Source organism: Gastrolobium bilobum, unplaced genomic scaffold (genome assembly GCF_033153095.1).
Source record: "Gastrolobium bilobum isolate Gb01-03AN ecotype WA unplaced genomic scaffold, APGP_CSIRO_Gbil_v1 utg33886, whole genome shotgun sequence".
Lineage (NCBI taxonomy): Eukaryota > Viridiplantae > Streptophyta > Magnoliopsida > Fabales > Fabaceae > Gastrolobium > Gastrolobium bilobum.
Genome location: NW_026898003.1, coordinates 49,669 through 69,535, shown reverse-complemented (window position 1 = coordinate 69,535; position 19,867 = coordinate 49,669). Strand labels below are relative to the sequence as shown.

General features: G+C 37.1%; 2 protein-coding genes across 2 annotated transcripts; one reads left to right on the top strand and one right to left on the bottom strand.

Annotated features, from left to right (window-relative positions):
• The first annotated feature begins 203 nt into the window (after positions 1–203).
• Positions 204–2,971, top strand: LOC133312090 (chlorophyll a-b binding protein CP29.2, chloroplastic-like). Its single transcript, XM_061513238.1, has 2 exons — positions 204–767; positions 2,472–2,971. The coding sequence occupies exons 1-2, from the start codon at positions 264–266 to the stop codon at positions 2,835–2,837; spliced, it is 870 nt and encodes a 289-aa protein (XP_061369222.1). The 5' UTR covers positions 204–263; the 3' UTR covers positions 2,838–2,971.
• Positions 2,972–14,528: 11,557 nt separating this feature from the next.
• Positions 14,529–18,553, bottom strand: LOC133312094 (clathrin light chain 2-like). The gene is made up of 3 exons (XM_061513243.1): positions 18,096–18,553; positions 17,849–18,002; positions 14,529–15,157 (listed from the first exon to the last, which is right to left on the bottom strand). Exons 1-3 carry the CDS (start codon positions 18,476–18,478, stop codon positions 14,792–14,794), a joined length of 903 nt encoding a protein of 300 aa, XP_061369227.1. The 5' UTR covers positions 18,479–18,553; the 3' UTR covers positions 14,529–14,791.
• Positions 18,554–19,867: the final 1,314 nt, after the last annotated feature.

Here is a 19,867-nt window from a genome sequence, read left to right as displayed (position 1 = left end):
AGAACAGTCACCTTCAATGACCATAAAGGGGTCCACAGGAAATGTCCACGTCATCACCACCAGATAAGCATAAGGATAAGCCCAAACGCCTCCTCGGCCGTCAGATGGATACTCACCCAAATCCAACGGCCACAAAACTCTAACCGTAGATTATCCAATATCGCTTCCACTCATCAAATATATCTCCATTCTCCAATCCCACTCTCTTAAAATTCAACTAACTATCCATTTTTCTCAACACCGGCGCACATTAGCACAAAGCCATGGCCACCGCAACCGCGGCAGCTACTTCATCCTTCATCGGAACACGTCTCCGAGAAGTGCACTCTAATTCGGGTCGGGTACAAGCCAGGTTCGGGTTCGGATCAAAGAAAACCGCCCCGGCTAAGAAATCGGCGAGGCCAGGTCCGGGTTCGGATCGGCCTTTGTGGTACCCGGGAGCGAAGGCGCCGGAATGGCTCGACGGAAGCCTCGTCGGCGATTACGGTTTCGATCCTTTCGGTCTGGGGAAGCCGGCGGAGTATCTGCAGTTCGATCTGGACTCGCTTGACCAGAACCTGGCGAAGAACCTCGCCGGAGATGTGATCGGGACAAGAACGGAGTTTGCGGACGTGAAATCGACGCCGTTTCAGCCGTACAGCGAGGTTTTCGGCCTTCAGAGGTTCAGAGAGTGCGAACTCATCCACGGAAGGTGGGCCATGCTCGCCACGCTTGGCGCCCTCACCGTCGAGGGGGTCACCGGAGTTACCTGGCAAGACGCCGGGAAGGTGCGATTCTGTTCTGTTACTTTACCAATTTAAGAGTACTGACTACTGAGTACTGCCTTTGATTTTATTGCATGCATGCGTTTGGAGCAGTGTTATTAAACTTTATACATGCTATAATATGCAGTAGATTTAGGAAAGACAATTTTTTCTATGCACACATTAAAAGTTGGTGCCATTTACCTTTTTTTTTTTTTTACAGTGAGTCTTACTTATTTTGTGTGTGCTACCATGATACAAAATTATACGAAACAACATGATAAACATATTCTCCGAACGTTATTTTTGTTTATAATTTTTTATAATCATATCTTAATCGTTGATTTTTGTCAATTAACGGTTAAGATTTTTGTAAATAAAATTTATTAATTAAATATTAATTTGCAATAAATGATAACCGTTAAAATATGAATTGTAAGAGGTTGTAAACGAAAATACATTATAAGTTTAACTTTTCCCCTTCCCGAATATAATAACCACATGTATCCTTATGGCTCTAATGTTTGGGAGAAGGATGATTTTTATAAGGATTATATTTATCTCATTTTACGTTAGAGTATTAGAGAAGTCAAGTTTCTACACACAGAACATAGGTGAGCTCACCTTTTTTATTTTTTTACCTTTTGCCCGTGGATCCGGTTTGTGATATTGTCTCTATTACACCCGATAATTCTTATCGGGTAGCACGAGAAAATGATTTTTCTTTTTATAATTCTAATTTATTGTGTACTTTATTAATTTTTATTACTATCATTTTTTATTTTCAAACCCAATACGACATCATTTCATTGTCAACTCAAATAGACAATGTCGATTTAATACCAGTTTAGCTTGGGCCAGAGCGAATTCACGAGTGTTTAGAACGAGTCATGGTTGAACCGGATTGTGGATGGTTCGGTTCAAAGTTGAACAGGTTCGGTTGGTGTTTTTGTACATGTTCTATTGTTTTATGTTTTCTGCTTGTCTATAATTGTTTTATAACAATTGTTGAACTTTTTTTTTTCATATTTTATGTTTTACTAGAATATTATTTGTGTCTTCCAATAAGTAAAAGGGGAAAAATGTAGAACGATGGAGGTTGTTGTGCCAAAAATTTTAAAACTTTAAAAGTAGTAATGTCGTCAATTTCTTTATATTATGTTTGGAATTATTAAAAATTAACTTAATTTATAATTTAAGTCTTATTTTTTCAAATTCATATAAAAAAATTATTTGCATTAGTTTCAAAATTAATTTGTATGTTTAGAATGCTTTAAAGATTAATTGAGTTCTTTTATTTTATTAATTTTACGTTATTATTCCTGTTTAGAACAATGAAGTGAAGGTACTATAATGGCTAAACTAATAAGCATAAAATAATCAACTTAAATAATTAAAATTGAAATTGAACCATTCACTCAAAGTAATTATGAATAGAGATTTCTCAACTAGAATAAAATTCAATATCAAAACAATTCCTATTGCATAATTTTCTTAAAAAATAATTTTAACTTACATAATCAAATTGAATTTCAAATTTTGCTTTCCAAACAACCTATATAGCAATTACTCGATTCTAGGGTTGAATTCTATCTCAATTGTGCTAAATTTTATATTCCTTATTACACAAAAAATATAAGTTAGCCATAAAAAAAAGTGCGTGTTCTTTATTTGATTAGTATTAAGGTCTTGTAGTTAATTAATGATAGAGTTGGGTTTAATTTTCAGGTGGAGCTAGTAGAAGGATCAAAATACCTTGGGCAACCACTTCCATTCTCAATTACAACATTGATTTGGATTGAAGTTCTGGTGATTGGATACATCGAGTTCCAGAGGAATGCTGAGCTTGACCCAGAGAAGAGGTTATACCCAGGTGGCAAGTTCTTCGACCCTCTTGGTTTGGCCTCAGACCCTGAGAAGAAAGCCACACTTCAATTGGCAGAAATCAAGCATGCACGTCTTGCAATGGTTGCATTCCTTGGCTTTGCAGTTCAAGCTGCTGCCACTGGCAAAGGTCCTCTTAACAATTGGGCTACCCATTTGAGTGACCCTCTTCACACAACCATCATTGATACCTTCTCTTCTTCCTCTTGAAGTCTTGTACTTTTTCAATATCGTGCCTTGTAAAAGTCCTTTGGCTCTGGGTTGTAAACATATTACTTAGCTGGATTAGTACTTGTGATATTAGTATGTGAATTTAAGAGGCTAAGTAGAATGTTTCTGCTTCATGTTAAAGTGTTATCCTATGAATGGTAATTAATTAAGCATGAAATCAAGAGAAAAGATGAGGTCAAAGATGAATCATAGAATTGAGCTCACTGTAGGAAACTTGTTTTAAGCCACGGAAGAGTTTAAATAATTTATTCATTTATTAAGTTGCGATTCTAAAAAAGCGTTAACTTACTAAAGTGGGTGACTAGCAGGTTAATAGCATGATGACAAAATCTATTTACTTCTAATCAAATGTTATAAAATTGGACTCCTCATTGATTCATTGATCCGACCTTGATATAATTTCTAGTTAATATAAAAGATCATATTATACGTTTTGTAAAATACAAAAAGCAAGAATAAATGTTAAATTAATAATTAAAAATAAATTAAAATAGTATTAGTAGAAAAATAAGTATATATTAACTTAAACACGTTGTAAAGATGTAATATAACAAAACATTCAACATTATCATCAACAATACTTTTATTTCAAACTAGTTGAGATTGGTGGTGACAGATAAATCCAAATGAAAAGTACTAAAAAAATAGAGAAAAAAGGATAAAAACAACACACACGCGCGCAAACACGTACACACATATATAGGGAGAGATCTTTTGATTTAGAAGGTCTTATTCTCATCGTAACTATTGATTTATATCCATCTAACGATTATAGTTTATTGAGTTATATTAAGATTGAAATGTAAAAATAAATTAGATATAATTTCAAGTTAATATAAAAGATCATATTATACATTTTGTAAAATAAAAAAAGCAAGAATAAAGGTTGGATTAATAATTAAAAATAGATAAAATAGTTTCACAAAAAATAAATAAATAAAATAGTATTAGTAGTAAAATTAAGTATATATTAACTTAAATACATTGTAAAAAATTCACCCAAAAAAAAAAACGTTGTAAAGATGAAATAGTAAAAATAATGCACATTCTCCAGTTTGGCGGAAGGATTGAAAAAACGCACTTGCTCCATTACGTTAACAAAGGTTCCCTCCGCCTCCTTCTCAAACAAACCCTGATACCTCTTCACCTCACTGGTCAAGAAAGCCTTCTCCTCGGCCCAGGTATCAACGTTTCTTTCCAGCTCCACAACGCGCTTGGTCATATCAGTCTTCTCCGCCTCCAATCCCTTATTGGAGGTCGTCATTTTCTTCAGGGCACTATCCTTCTTCTCCACAACCGCCTTCAGTTTGGCTACCTCCTCCTCAGACTTCTTCAATTTGGCTTCAAAATCAGCGCGTTGCCGAGTATTTTCACCCTTTAGCTCATCAATACGTTCTTTCAAGAAGTCCACCGAACCTGTTACATGAAAAACAGTTATAAGTACTAGCGCGATATCATATCTTACAACAAGTAGAGTACCAAGTTACTTACCAGGTACGGACATAATGAATTGACCCGCTATGCTCAAAGTTTGGGAAATCTGTAACCACTGGTCCCGAGGTAGCGCTTCAAGACGGGAACCAAATCCCCTGCCTTGAGCATGCATATCTTTGTCTAAACTCCAACCAAAGTCCAGCCACCCTGCAGTGGACCTCCCGGTTATCTCCTCAAAGGATCTTTTCTTACCCCTCGCGGTATCCTCCACCACTACCGCAAGAGGGATGACATCTAGAGGGGTAGCATGAGGAGTTAAGGGCTTCAATGCTGACTTCAATCGCGCGGCAGCATGCTCGCTCGATTCAGCAACATCGGCGGCTGCAGACATGGTAGGTTGGGGAGATGCGAAGGAACCAGCGATAGCCGCGCGATTGGCAGCAATCTGTTCCATTCTACTCAAAGACGTCGTCATTGCACTATCTGCAAACCAGAACAAAGAAATTCATGATTAGACATACTTACAACATATCTACACATCGTGATATACAAAGGTACCTTGATTAAAACATTGACAAAATGAGCAAGGGTCCAAGTTACCCAGAAAAGCTCGAATATCATCCTCAGAGTATTCGTTTAAATCGTGTACGTGCTCAGCGAGCCCATATCAGAAGCCTCACGAGCAATTTTACTTAAAGTGGTCACAGTCTTCTGTTCTAGGTCACTCAAGTTATAACTCAAGATGGCACTACTCGAAGGATACTCGGACCAGTATAAAGGAAATATAGGAGTCTCATCCTCGCCTAAGAAAAAGAGGTTGGTACCTTCGGCGGGTTAGATCTTGAAATATTATGTACTCCACTTATTGATTTGTCTACAGTACGACCCACAGAACTTCACTTTGCTTCTAAAAGATATCCAGCTAGTACGTGGTCCCATTACACTAATCATATACAAGAATGATTCTACGGATTGGAACAGACCATAAGCCTTGCACACCATCTCATATACTCTGATAAAACCCCAGGCATTGGGGGTCAGTTGTGAAGGCGCCACATTCAAATGCGCCAACAATTTACAGACGAAAGAGGAAAAGGGAAAACGAACTCCTATGGAGAAAAAGAAGTAAGAGTACATCATCATAAAGTGCCTGGTTGATCCCTCTGCCCGCGAAGAACAAACGCGTTCATTCTTCGGGACGACACCAATCTCCCATTGATCATCAAAAGCTTTATCAGGAGTAAGGTGGATGGCTGCAGTTACTTCTGCCAACTCCCCTGGAGAACAAAACACTGACTCAGTCTTCAGAACTGTATCTGCCACCCAACTCAGGGTATCTTCGTCCCGTATGTTTCTCCTTTCAGGGGACCGCCTCTCAGGGGATTCTTCATCAGGACTAATGCGTACAACTTTCTTCTTGGCATCTGATTGCGCTTTCAGTTTCTTCTTTTCGTGCGTACCGCGTCTTGCCATTATTTCTTTAATTTGGGGAGACACAAAGTCTGATTCAAAAGAAGAAGAATCAGTTGAAGAAGACAAGTCAGAAAAAATAGGTTTATAATCATCAAAATTCCTTTTCTTAAAAGGATACCCGGCTGGATAAATTACATTTAAAGGCAAAGGACTGGGGCTCTTCTGACCAAAAGACTCTTGCGCGATGAACACGAAAAATCGCGCGATGAATTTAAGGAAGGCGATTTAGGGCTTCTTGAATCAGCTAACTTATAGCTACCCTCAGTACTCGAAGAAGAGTCACTCGATATCACAATAGGCCTAGACATGTTCAGAGAAACCTTGGGAAATAAAGACGAACTATGTTGAGACAATGTCTTTCCGCGATTGGATTGTCGCGAAGATGACCCTAATTCAAACGTACAAACTGAGGGGACGTGGCTAGCGTAAGCTTTGGAACAAGGGGCTATACATCCCACAGTAGGCCGCTTATCCCTGGTTCCCAAAGACCTTGATCTTGGTAACAATCTCGAAGGAGGACTAGACGAGCCAAACCGTTCGAAAAATCTAATAAAATCCACACTTTGCGATTATCAGACATACCTTAAACACAAGGAGGAAAAGGCTAAAAAAGATGAAAGAAACACAGGTAAGATCAGGAGGAAGGAGGAAGAACATACCTGAGATTTATACTTCAGGAATCGCACACCATGAGCAGGACGTGTCACCACCGGAAATGCAGAAGAAATAAGCACTAAGAGACGAGAGATTTTTCACAGTATCAGCGAAGTGTCTTTCCCTCCAAACTAAAAAGCTCAACACAAATACGAAAGGTTTTTTCTCCAACGGATAGGTTGAAAGCCACGAAACATGTTGAGTAAAACGGGTTTACAAGAACACGTGGCGGGAAGGGGAAGCGTTTCGCTTAAACAACCACCCACGCCTGTCCTTAAACACCCACGTAATGAAAATAACATTTAATGCTTCTGACAGATTAAACGTCTAATCCACTGTTCTTAAGCGGCTGAAGGTCATGATGACACTGTAAACATGATTACCGCGGCACATAGAAATGACATATGAGTTGCAAACTACCGCGCCTCAAAAACAGCATATAGCTCACGGCTTTGCCACATGACAAAACCGCAAGCTAGGGGGCAACTGATCCGGATAAAATATAGGCCCAATCAGGGCCCAACGACACATAAGGAAGCCCAAACCCATTAAAGACCAGAGCAAAGCACAAGGGACAAGTACAACACGCAAGACGCAATGCCCTCATCGCGACAGACAAGACGCGATGCCCACATCGCGTATGAAACCCCTTTAGGAAGTAAACTTAAGGCCCAAGGCAACCCCACCGCGCCTTGAATCCAATAAACAACGGACAGCTCCAGCTCGCCACGACTCTACCACTAGACACTATAGCATATAAGGCTAGTCAGGTCCCCTGACTGACCTGCAGCCCAAGCCTGGCCACTCAGAAGCCAAGCCGCCTTAACTAATGCGGCATCGTAACTACTATATAAGCAAACGATATACCACCAAGGTACAAACATCCTTTACATTAACAACATACAATTCATGCCTCTGATACTTACTTAAGCATCAGAGTGTCTTCGCAGGTATCTCCCCCATTTGGTGTTAACTCACCAACGTGAAGGACAAAGACAAGGCACGATCCACTACGTGACCTCCAAGCCCATACCGAAGAACTACGCAGACTATTCAACGCGGACTACTCAACCGTGTGTGATTGGGCTCAGTGCATATTGGCTTGTCCATAGTGTATTTGGTTTGATCAGTCTCAATGTAGAGAAGTTATCTACATTGACCGTAAAAAAAGCGATTCCAAAAATTAAAAAGTATGTGTTTTTAATGATGAAGTATGTTGATGATAATAAGCAATTAAATCACTTTGAAGCCAAGTTTATTATATAAGGGTGGATTTATAAACTTAGACTTATATTTTTATGAATTAATGTATTGAAATATTAATAAAAAGATCAAATTCAAACTGATTTAAATTGAATTGAATTAGATTAAATTTAAATTTTGAATCAAACCAATAAGATATTATTATAAGAAAACTGAAATAGATCGAATCAGTTTTGTTTTTCCCAAAAAGAAAATAATTAAATCCAATTCGCAAACATCCCTACTAAAATAATTGGTCAAAGACAAAATATAAACAATTGTTGTAAAGACTGCAAAAAGAAAAGAAGAAATTAAAGGCCAGTTAAATGTATGTACGGAGAAGTTTCTTAATTTACTTCGACAATGATTGTAATTCTTTATGAATTGTGTTGCGTAAGATCAAATTGAATTGTTCTATTAAAAACGCTTGTTGTCAATTTGCCATTCTGGCAATGGGTTCAAAATTCAAACAGATGATTCCAACTGTCCGTATACTATGGGTGTTTGCACTTTGTATTGATTCGGTTTTGAAATAAAAATTATCTGATCGAGTCCTTTGGTTTGATCATTTAATCATTTATCCGGCTTGAATTTTCTTTTAAATTTGATCCAATTCAAAAAAAATCACTTTGGGTTAGGGGATAGGATCAACTTACACCGGTGTAAGAATAATAAATCTTACACTAAATCTTAACCGTTGATTTTCGTGCATCTAATGGTTGAGATTTATTGAGAATTAAAAATTAATTAATAAGTGAGACATAATAAATCTTAACCGTTAGATGTAGAAAATTAATGGTTAAGATTTGGTGTAAGACTTATTATTCTTACACCGGTGTAAGATGATCCTGCCCCTTGGGTTAGATTGATTTTTTTTTTTTCCGAAAAACCTAAAATTTTTGTCATATAAATAAAGGAAAAAGTATTTCTTCTGTTATTGGAGATAAAATTATCTCCAATAAGCTTAAAACGACGTCGTTTTAGAGTTACAAGATTAAAAAATTATAATGACAAAGACTAATATAACCCTGCAATATATTAGAATTACAAAAATACTTTGATTTTCGCTCCAAAACGACATTGTTTTGGACTCACCGGAAATAACTTATCTCTATTGACTGGAGAAATCCTTTACCATAAATAAATAACTATATTAAAATGAAGCCATACAAAATTATAAACAACTTTCAAGTCTTCAAATTAAAATAAGTGTTAAAACTCATGAAAAGTTAAAATAGAGTAATAGACAATAAAAAATGAAACAAGGTAGTTTGATATCAATAACCTATAAGATTTCAAGTCACTATCTTTCTCTTTCATACTTCACTTTTTGAGCTTGCTCAACACTCACTATGTGATCTTCAAAACATCCAGCAAGTCATCAACTTTCATGAAAATAAGAGATTAAGAGAGGGTTCAACCAACAACAAATTTAAAAAAAAATACATTAACAATTGGAATTAAAAAATAGCAACTTATATCATCAACTTTTAATCAGAATTCGCACAAGAATCATCATCAACTTCTGTATTTGAAGAAATATCTAAAATAATTATAACAAAATATTGTTAGGACCTTGATAATTAGAAAAATAAAAAGATGATAAGTTAAAAAAATTATACAAGTAGAATAAAGTAAATTACCTATGTATATTGGATCAGTTGGATTGGATCGGTTTTCAATGAACAAATCAAAAATCAATCAATCCAATTAAATATTCGGGTTTTTTCAATTTTCGATTGTTTGATTTTCAGTTATCCATTTTTCGGTTTGATCAATGCGATTCAAGTTAATTTGGATCGGTTAATTAATACTCATATTATATAATGTTTGGCATGTAACGCATGTTAACTTTTCCTTTCATTACTTCAATTAATTTATGTTCATATAGAGATGACCTTTTTATTTGCTTAATATAAATCTATATACAAATCCAGTGCTATCTGGGAGAATGTAAGTGTTCAATTGCTTCTAGGTTGTAACTGAAAATTCAACTGTCAATGAAATTGCTTATTCCTTCTATTAAACTGCTGATCAATATGGATGACACTGTGACATATATAAGAAGAGTTGAATCTGATCTGTAATCAGCCAAAGCATCAATTCGGTAAAATATTCAAGGTCAGTAATTTCTTTACAGTGATCTTCATCAGTCATTCATTCTAGCATGTAGTGGAGGAAGTACATCGACATACATAATAGAACCAAAAATACGCGGACCGGAAATATTAAATTTACATCCACGTACAAGTTAAAGGGGAAAGTAAGTTCAAAAGCATATGGTCTAGTAAATTTTAGGTTCATGATCATTTTTAAAATAAAATTTCATCTCTTTCTGTCATATTTCTAGAGTTTAATGAGATAATTTTTTTTATATCGGGTTTGTATTCACATAATGTCTTTAAGGGACAATTAATCACATAATAATGTTTGTAATTATTTACAATATTATGCAAATCAATTATTATTTAAACTTTAAGTTCACAATTATTTGGCATATAACTAGATGGATAATTCATTAAATTGATTCATCTAAATAAATAATCAACTCTTCTACGGTTATTGTAAATATTGTTGCAGACATGCCTACGATTAGGGGTGTTAATGGACCGGGCTGAGCCGAGCTTTGGTCTTAAGAGGCTAAGTCTGTGTTTAAATGTGTCAACATGACCAAACCTGTTACCTGTTATGAATATAATTATCGGTCTGTGGCCTTACTTATTTACAAAAATAAAAGTCTGGTTTAGCCTGTTTTAAAAAAATAAGAACAAAAATTTATCCAAACAAAATATACAATCAACAACACTAGTAATTCCATAAATATTAATAAATTCAATGTATATCCAAACAGCATAATATAGAAGAAAATCATTCAAAAAGTCTGTTTAACTAATAAAATGAATCGAAATGGATTGAGAAGAGAGAGATATTACAAGCATTATAAAAATATAAAATAAAAATAAAAATAAAAATTAATATACTAAGTCAGCCTGAGAGGCTCTAAGGCCGAGCTTTTCAATTGAAGCCTGAGATTTTTTTTATTAAACTCCAAAAATGACGTCGTTTTGGATTAAAAGATTAAAAAATTATAATGAGAAAGATTATTATAATAATAAAATAAATTATAATTACAAAATATCTTTATTTCTGCCCCCAAAACGATGTCATTTTACGCTTAATATCGATAACTTATCTACACTGACTGCAAAAAAATGAATATATATATATATATATATATATATATATATATATATATATATATATATATATATATATATAGACACACACATAGAGAGAGGGGGGAGGGTTAGGATCATTGTTTACCAATGTCACCCTCCCAACATTGTTTACCAATGTCACCCTCCCAATTTTAATCGTGGATTTTATTTATATCTAACAACTTTGAATTATGTTACAGAATAATATATATCATCAAAAAGGCCATCATATAACAGCTTAAGTTTTTGGTTGAATTGATTCTTTAAATGATATGAGAGCCTTGGTGTCACGAGTTCGATCATCACCGCCCCTTATTCTGATAATTAAATATTATGAAATTTCTTAGCACAGGTAGACTGGGCCTGATGCATTATCCACTCGTCAAGTCCAATTAAGCTCTTATGTAAGGAGGGGTATTAGAGAAATGTAAAATCATTAATGTAACATCACCTAACAATTTAGCTTAAACTTTTGTGTTGAGTTAGTTCTTTATAATTTATTAGATATATGAACTACTAGATACAATCAAATTAATAACTAAGATTTGGTGTAAGACTTCACTCTTATTATCCATAATTTTTTCATGTGGTGAATGATATGACACTACTACGATGAATTAGTAATTGATACCAATTTTTTTTTATCTAACAACCACACAGACTTTTGCTGAATATAAAGCTTTATATAATATATATGTGGTGCGAATTCTATGTAGGCCACATCGTAGAAATCGAGCCCCCCCCCCCCACCAAACGGTGCTCAACCACCACACGGTGCCCAACCACCAAACGCTGCTCAACCACCAAACGATGCTATTGACACCAGTTGGATAGTTCCTATTCGATTGATGCTAGGTTCTATAGGTCATCCAGAAGTTCAGGCAAGCAGCATCTCCAAGGTTTCAGACAAATTACGCAAGCCAAATGAGGATGCATACATACCACGTGTTGTATCCATCGGACCCTTACACAGGGGAACTAGAAGTGACCTCTTGTTGATGGAACAACCTAAGTGGAATTACATGCTCCATCTTCTTCAAAGACCCCAAATCCCAGGGGACATACTCATACTCACAAAGCCCCGGTCAGAACAAAAGAAGCTGGAAGAATGTGGCAAAACCATTTTGAAGTTAGACAACATGGTTCGTGCAAGCTACGGGGGAAACATCGAATCCGAACCCCACGAACTAGCCAAAGCAATGCTACTAGAAGGCTGTTTCTTGTTGGATTTTCTCATCAGGCTTCGCGATAATGAGCAACTAGTCGAAATCCAAGACAAGCTCTTGTCTGTTTTGAGCGATTTGGCACTGCTTGAGAACCAGATACCCTTCTTTGTTCTCAAGAAGTTGTACAGGGAGCTTTCCCCTACTGTTGTTCCCATTGAATCAGATGACCGAGTTGCTAAACTTGCAAAGGCTGCACTTGGCTACCTTCGGTTCCAACCTCGGGTGTGGCTCACCTCCTTCACCTGATTCACTTGTCCACCATAAACCACGAGAGTATAGACGTCACAAGGCAAGCTAATCAGCCCAACACTTCTGCCAATCCTGAAAACGCTAATCAGCCCAACAATTCTGCCAATCCTGAAAACGTTAATCAGCCCAATAATTCTGTCAATCCTGAAAACTCTAATCAACACAACAATTCTGCCAATCCTGAAAACACTAATCAGCCCAACAATTCTGCCAATCTTGAAAACGCTAATCAGCCCAACAATTCTGCCAATCCTGAAAACGTTAATCAGCCCAATAATTATGCCAATCCCAACAATTCTGCCAATCCTGAAAACGCTAATCAGACCAACAATTCTGCCAATCCTGAAAACGTTAATCAGCCCAATAATTATGCCAATCCCAACAATTCTGCCAATCCTGAAAACGCTAATCAGACCAACAATTCTGCCAATCCTGAAAACGTTAATCAGCCCAATGATTTTGTCAATCCTGAAAACTCTAATCAACACAACAATTCTGGCAATCCTGAAAATGCTAATCAGCCCAACAATTCTGCCAATCCTGCAAACGCTAATCAGCCCAACAATTCTGCCAATCCTGAAAACGCCAATCAGCCCAACAATTCTACCATCCACGAGAGTACAGATGTCACAAGGCAAGCTCGTCAAGAACTAAAGCATTGTGCTTGGAGGCTTGAAGCTGGTAGAATTACTATAGCTCCCCCAAATAACACCAATCCTGAAAACGCTAATCAGCCCAACAATTCTGACAATCCTGAAAACCCTAATCAGCCCAACAATTCTGGCAATCCTGAAAACGTTAATCAGCCCAACAATTCTGCCAATCCTGGAAACGTTAATCAGCCCAACAACCCTATAGAACGCTTTGACTTTGCGATACAGTTTAACAAAAACAATGGGGTGCTGGAAATCCCACCGCTGCACATTAAGGACACAACAGAAGTCAAATGGAGGAACTTGATTGCCTGGGAACAGACCAGACATGGGAACATATGCAAATTGACTTCGTATGCTTTGTTCTTCCAAGGTTTGATCTGTTGTGCACATGACATTGAACTGCTTGAGAAGAAAGGAGTTATAGTTAATGATGCCAATAAGAGCAAGGAAGATTTGCTGATACTATTTCGTAAAATCTCTGAGGGTGTTGAGCACATGGATTCAAGTTATGATAAGCTTTGCGCCAACCTCAATACACACACGAAACCGTGGAAAAAATGGCATATGCTCATTTGGCATCAGTGCAGGCGTATCTTTGAAATTGTTGTTTACTACTGGAAAATCTGGTGCAAAAACTTGTACCATTTTTTGATGTACGACCGTATCCCTACAGTATGGAAGATCATGGGAACTTTGGGGGCTACGGGACTACTAGCTCTCACTAGCGCGCAGACATATTTTATATCCCGCAGCAGTCACTAATAAAAACAATGCTTGTTTGAGTTGGTTTTACCAATTGCAATAATAACAGTGGAGAAGCACAATCCTACTACTGCTTAAATGGTTTTCAGCAATGGTTTGTTGCAAATATAATGTTTGTTTTTGAATTGGTATCATATTGATCATTTACTGCTAAACCTAAATGTCCAAAAATTGTTGATACGGATAAGTTTTTTAAAATACCATTTGACAAAAGGCAGAGGTGTCCGAAGCTCATTGATATACATCATTGCATTTTAAGAACACGAGACGAGCATACATCCCTTTCCCCATTTCCCTCTAACTAAGAAAAACAGTGGGTCCTGCGTTTTGTGTATCTAGAGTTTTCTGCCACTACTAAAAAGAAAAGGCAGAGGAAAGTAAGTTAAACATAGCTACCAAGAATATACATACACAGATTTATAGTATTTGCAATTTATCGAGGACATTTTTATAGGATTGATTGGATGGTAAGTTAATTATGTCATATACAGTAAAGTAAGACATGGACAATAACAAAACAGTTCCTTAGAAAGTAAAAGTAAATATTGCCACCATTACATAATCAAATATATTTTTTCCCGAAACACATAAATAATATATTATTTCTTTTTAAAATAATACCAGAGAACATAATCATTATCATGCACCCTACCGTTGGGCAACACTAACCATTCACGGTTTAATGATAGAGATCCTCGTGAAGGATTGCTTTTAAAGAGAAATACGTAGTGTCAATAATCACAATATCAGGAAAAGATGCCAAATTCAAAGAAAAAGCAGTGCGTATTTATAAAATGTCTATCGCAAAGATAATGTAGATAGGCCACAAACAGGACTTGCAGCCAAAATTAAGTTCTGAGGAGGAGAATATACCACTAGACTACACAACCAAAACCGATACAGGTATTTTGTACATAAAATACTACCACACAAACTACACTAACATGCTCACAAACTCAAAGCCATCACAAACTTGACAAACTGATTTTCACATGTAGAATGGGCAAATAGCACCAACCTCAAGCTGCAGCAACAGCCTCAGTAGTTGCCACAGGCAAAACCTTGGGAAGCGTAGTACTTGTACTAGCTCCATCAGGAGGTCCAGTTTTAGCGTCCTTTTTGGTTTCTGAAGATGGGGGAGGCTTAGGCTTCATATGTGGAGGGGGATTATGCTTGAGCTTCAATAATATTTGGCGCATTCTTGATAGTTCAGTTGGCTTCCCTGGCTTTGGTCCCTGGATTACAACAATAGAAGGCTTCTTCTCTTTGTCCTTTTTCCCTCTTTTCTCTATAGTAGGCACTTCATGGGGTATAAGTTCACCAATTGCCTTCCAGTAGTTTTTATCAGCTTCAGCATGGAACTTCTCCCGGCTTGCCAAAAATAGCTGCCAGATTACATGCAGCGAGTAGTATATTTAACACACTGGCTTAAAAATTAACAAATAAAATCCTAATATAATTGTCGCTTGACATAGTCATATATAATTGAGATAGGTGGTCAAATTACCACCTGAAATACTTAAAAAAAGAGAGGGTGAATATATAAACAGAACTACAATACAAGACCCTATCAGTACAATTGAAAATCTTAGAATATGAACAAATAGCAAGATACTAACTCTTCATAAGCTTGTAAATAAATCAAAGTGTGAAAACATGTGATTCTCAATCTTGTTGGAGTTGGTCACGCTGTAAGTTCAACCAAACGATAATCAAACAATGAACTAGAACTGCCTAAGCTTGAAGCAAGGATGGGCAATTAGAATAACAAAATATGCTACTTGCACTAAGGATCAGGTTTTATACATCAACACTCTGATAACTGATATCAGATACTTGTATTTGTGTTCTACTTGCTGGATGCACAATACAAATAGTATTTGTAAAAATCCTCATCCACAATACAATCTTAATATATTTCTCCCTGTTATGCTATAATTTACACAATACACATATGTTTAGGACAAAAACTATCTTCTACGACGACTGCAATGTTTGACTTAAAATTTAGTACTTTCCCTTTCAGATGGCTCATAGTTCTGAGTATGGTAGGGAAATATTTTAGCGTTCTCATTAATATAGTTTATCTTTTGCATTTATTACACCCAATAATTTACACAATCACATATGTTGGACAAAAACTATCTTCAACGACGACTACAATGTTTGACTTAAAATTTAGTACTTTCCCTTTCAGATGGCTCATAGTTCTGAGTACGGTAGGGAAATATTTTAGCGTTCTCATTAATGTAGCTTATATTTTGCATTTATTACACCCACTTGAGTTATCCTTGTTGCTTTTCTCGTAAATTGGACCAAAAAATTCTTTTTCTCACTTGTTTATCTGTAAGTGAACGTTTTCTAATATTGATAGTAATAGTGCTTTGTGTGAAAGGTGAAAAATAAAAAGAGGGAGGTGAATGCAGAGTTTTAAATTTCAACTAGTTGGTGCTTGATAAAGGAGGAGAAAAATGTGAAATTCATTAATAATTTTCATTTCGCTTACATGATGAAAGGGAAAGAAAGCGAGCTTGGAATAGCAGTGAAGTTATTCCTTTGTGGCTGAAAGGCCACAAGTTCGAATCCGAGAAACGGTCTCTTTTTATATATGCAAGGGTAAAGCTGTGTATAAAGATTGCTTTCACTCTACCCTCGGTAGTTGGGGTTTAATGGGGAGTGTTTTTACTTGGTAAAAGGGAAACTAGAGATGAATGAAGTGAGTTACAATCACATCATATTATTCCACCTTCACTTTTCACATTGAATTTTCCAATTAATTTAAACATCAGCGTCATTTTGAAATCGAGATAAAAATTCATTAAGGGTGCAATGCAAATGGACAAAAACCCTATTATGCTAAGTTTATAGCAACAATCTATACCTGTTTGTTATTCGTTTGAATATCAGTTTGTTATGCTTAGATTCTGTAGAAAAGAGCTGGGTTTGAATATCAGTTTGTTATGCTTAGATTCTGTAGAAAAGAGTCCAGCTCCTGTACTGTTATCAAGTAGGAAGACATGCAGATGGGTTTTTTTTATCTAATAGGGCAACAGCCCTTATCCTTTGTAACTGCACGTACGCTGTACTTTTCCTGTATAAGGCTGACAAATATTCGACAGAAGCATCCTGGTTAGATACCATTGTATTAAACCCATTGTCATTCATTCGTTCTCAATTCATTACTACTATCAAGAGAACCCTAATCATCTTAGTCATGTAGCATCTGTAGAGCAAGCCTATACACTGCTACATCTATTTTTAGATTCTTAATTTATCTTAAAAGAAAACTAATAAATTAATATATATCAGCATTTCCACATAGGTATCCTACTGGATCTGCATTGTATCCAATTTAGCAAAAAGCATAGTTATCAAATGCGGATTACAGCATGTCGCAGCCAACCCCGAAAAACGCTATAGCGTTATAGCGGGTTACGGCCGCAGAAATAGCGGAATAGATATATGACAGAAATAATAACAAAAAGAAACATTGTTTAAAGGCAGAGATAGCAGAAGTGACAAAGAGAAATGCGAATAGACTAAAAAACCCTTAAATATTTGTTACACATTTAAATTTAGGATAAAATTGACATTTTGCCTTATGACAGTAATATAGTCGCAAATGCGATTGCAATGGCCGTTATTGCGTTCCGGTGCACCGCGAGAAGGCGCGGTTTCTCGCGCCGAGGCACCGCAACGCCCATAGGGCGCGGCTCGCGGAGCTATTGCGACGCAACTAACTACTATGGCAAAAAGTACTTCGTCAAATGGCAACATCAATAGTTCATGGCACAAAACTAACCACTAACCAGACCAACATATTAATACTTCATGATGCATGCAAAAACAGCATTTTCTAAACAAATTTCATACATGATAGATGCATCACAGTTCCCAATTTCTATATTAATCAACTTAACAAGTATTTGTCTCCCATAGATCAAAAGCACTGTAACCTATCCCATTCGTTAAGAAAATTAAATTTGATCTAGTAGAACCAAAGAGATTGCCATTGAAATCCTCAGAAGACCCAATCCTAAGAGTAAATTTCAATCTTAATGAGTATTTGAATGTACCTTCTCTCTTTCCCTGTTAGAAGCCTTGTTGTTCTCAACATTAACCTCACGCTTCTTGTAAAACTCAATTTTGTACTCATCCGCTTCCTCTATGATCTGCAACCGCATCTCCTTCTCCTTCTTCTCTTTCTCCTCCAATCGAATAGCGTTCTGTCTGCATCATCAATTCATCATCATCATCAACATCATCGCCATTATAACGACTCACAAGCAAAAAAGTGAAAAACAGTGACCACCACGCGCTTACCTTCGCCACTCCCTCAGAGCAAACCCCTCCTCCGGCACCATATCCACCGGAGGCGGCAAGATCGGGCCATCGGAGGTGCCGAAACCTCCGTCCACGCCCTCCCCATTCTGGTCGGGGGAGAACGCGGCGAATCCCCCAGCGGCAGAGTAGATCGACGGCGGAGAAGGAGTCTCCGGCACCGCCTGAGAAGAGAACACGTCGTCCCCGGCAGCGTACGAGCCGCCGCCGCCGAAAATCGGGGACGAGTCATCGGCCGAGTCCTTGACCGAGTCGGCGTCGAAGTTGGAGAACGAGTCGAAGCGCTGTGACTGGAGCCGGGGATCGTAGCCGACGAAGCCGCCTTCGTCGTCGAACGGCTGGCTGGAGCTGCCGGTGAATGACATGGCTAATATTCCGGCGATCACCGCTCCAAAGGTGATGTGGCGTTTCGAATTCGAATCGCGAGTTTTAAGGGCCAAGGGATCTTCGTAAGATACGGTCGAGTGTATTTTGACTCGAGACCGTTTTGACTCCTGTTCGTTGACTTGTTTACTTTTGAGTAAATGTTCAAGGGAAAAGTGTCTGTACTTTTAAATTACACAATTTACATCATTTCACTCTCACAAAGAGGTGGGACCCACAACTTTATTTTTTTTTGTCAACTCTCTCTCCTCTTTTATCTATCTCTTACTCTCTCTTAAAATGACACAACTTTACATCCTTCAAAATTATACACACTTTTCCCAATGTTTAAACGTAACAATTGGACTGGTGACACGTAGGTACTTGAGGTGGAGTTGAGTATAGAGAATAAGATTTTTACTTTATGACACATTGACACTTCCACCTTCTGCTCCATAGTCCCACCACTCAGTAGCTGGAATGTGCACACTATCACAGGCTGCGTGACCAGCGTTTCATTGTTTTTTTTCCACGTGTACAAAAACGATGAGTTTTATATTTGAAATTAATGTTTATTATAATAATTTTCTTTCTTATACATATATAAAAATTTGTAGATCATATGAAAAGAAAAAAATAATAATAATAATTTTCTTTCCTGAGTGTGATTGTTGGATGCACACATGAGACACTTCAGATGAAGAAGTAGATGAATAAGAAGATACAAGGAGTCGCAGGCGACGTTGCAAACCACCTCCTCCTGTCCAAAGAAGATCTGACCCAGATAATGGCCCATGGGTAGGTCTTAAGATACAGAAAAAACCTGAGCCTCTTTGGATCTATAAAAGAGGTTTAGAAATCCTGAGAGAAGAAGGATTACTTCCACCTGAACCACCAAAACACCCTAACCTTATAACCTGGTCCCCAAAACACCAGCCTGAACCCATACCTTGTATGATGTTTTCACAACATGATTTTCCTCCTTTGGAAAGACATACTGACCCAACCACAAAAATCGCCACCAAACCTGTGATTCATCAAGGAGAAGTCCAGACAGATGGAAAGTTGAAGCCATTAAGTTAAGCTGAAGAAGTTCTCAATTGGCAGACTGAAAATGCTCAAGCCCAGAATTCTATTCTGAAAAGACTTGACACTAAGGTTGAAAAGATTTGCAATCAGATGGATACAGTTGAGGATCGTCTGCAACATCTCTCAAAGAAGATGAGGAAGCATTATGAGAAGAACATGCAACAGATAGTCCAGCTTGAAGAAGAGATCAAAAACCTAGGCTTTACTCCAGAAGCTAATATGAGAGATATGGAGATAAGGAGGCTGAAAGCAGACATCCAAGATCTGGAGAGAATCATTGAACAAAATATCAGATCCCAGCA

What these genes read in the sequence shown, in the direction of transcription:
- LOC133312090 (XM_061513238.1), top strand. Translation starts at nt 264, where the DNA reads ATGGCCACCGCAACCGCGGCAGCTACTTCATCCTTCATCGGAACACGT. An exon ending in CCTGGCAAGACGCCGGGAAG is followed by an intron (nt 768 to 2,471) that starts GTGCGATTCTGT and finishes TTTAATTTTCAG; the next exon opens with GTGGAGCTAGTAGAAGGATC.
- LOC133312094 (XM_061513243.1), bottom strand. Translation starts at nt 18,478, where the DNA reads ATGTCATTCACCGGCAGCTCCAGCCAGCCGTTCGACGACGAAGGCGGC. An exon ending in GCTCTGAGGGAGTGGCGAAG is followed by an intron (nt 18,003 to 18,095) that starts GTAAGCGCGTGG and finishes TTGATGATGCAG; the next exon opens with ACAGAACGCTATTCGATTGG. An exon ending in CTAACAGGGAAAGAGAGAAG is followed by an intron (nt 15,158 to 17,848) that starts GTACATTCAAAT and finishes GTAATCTGGCAG; the next exon opens with CTATTTTTGGCAAGCCGGGA.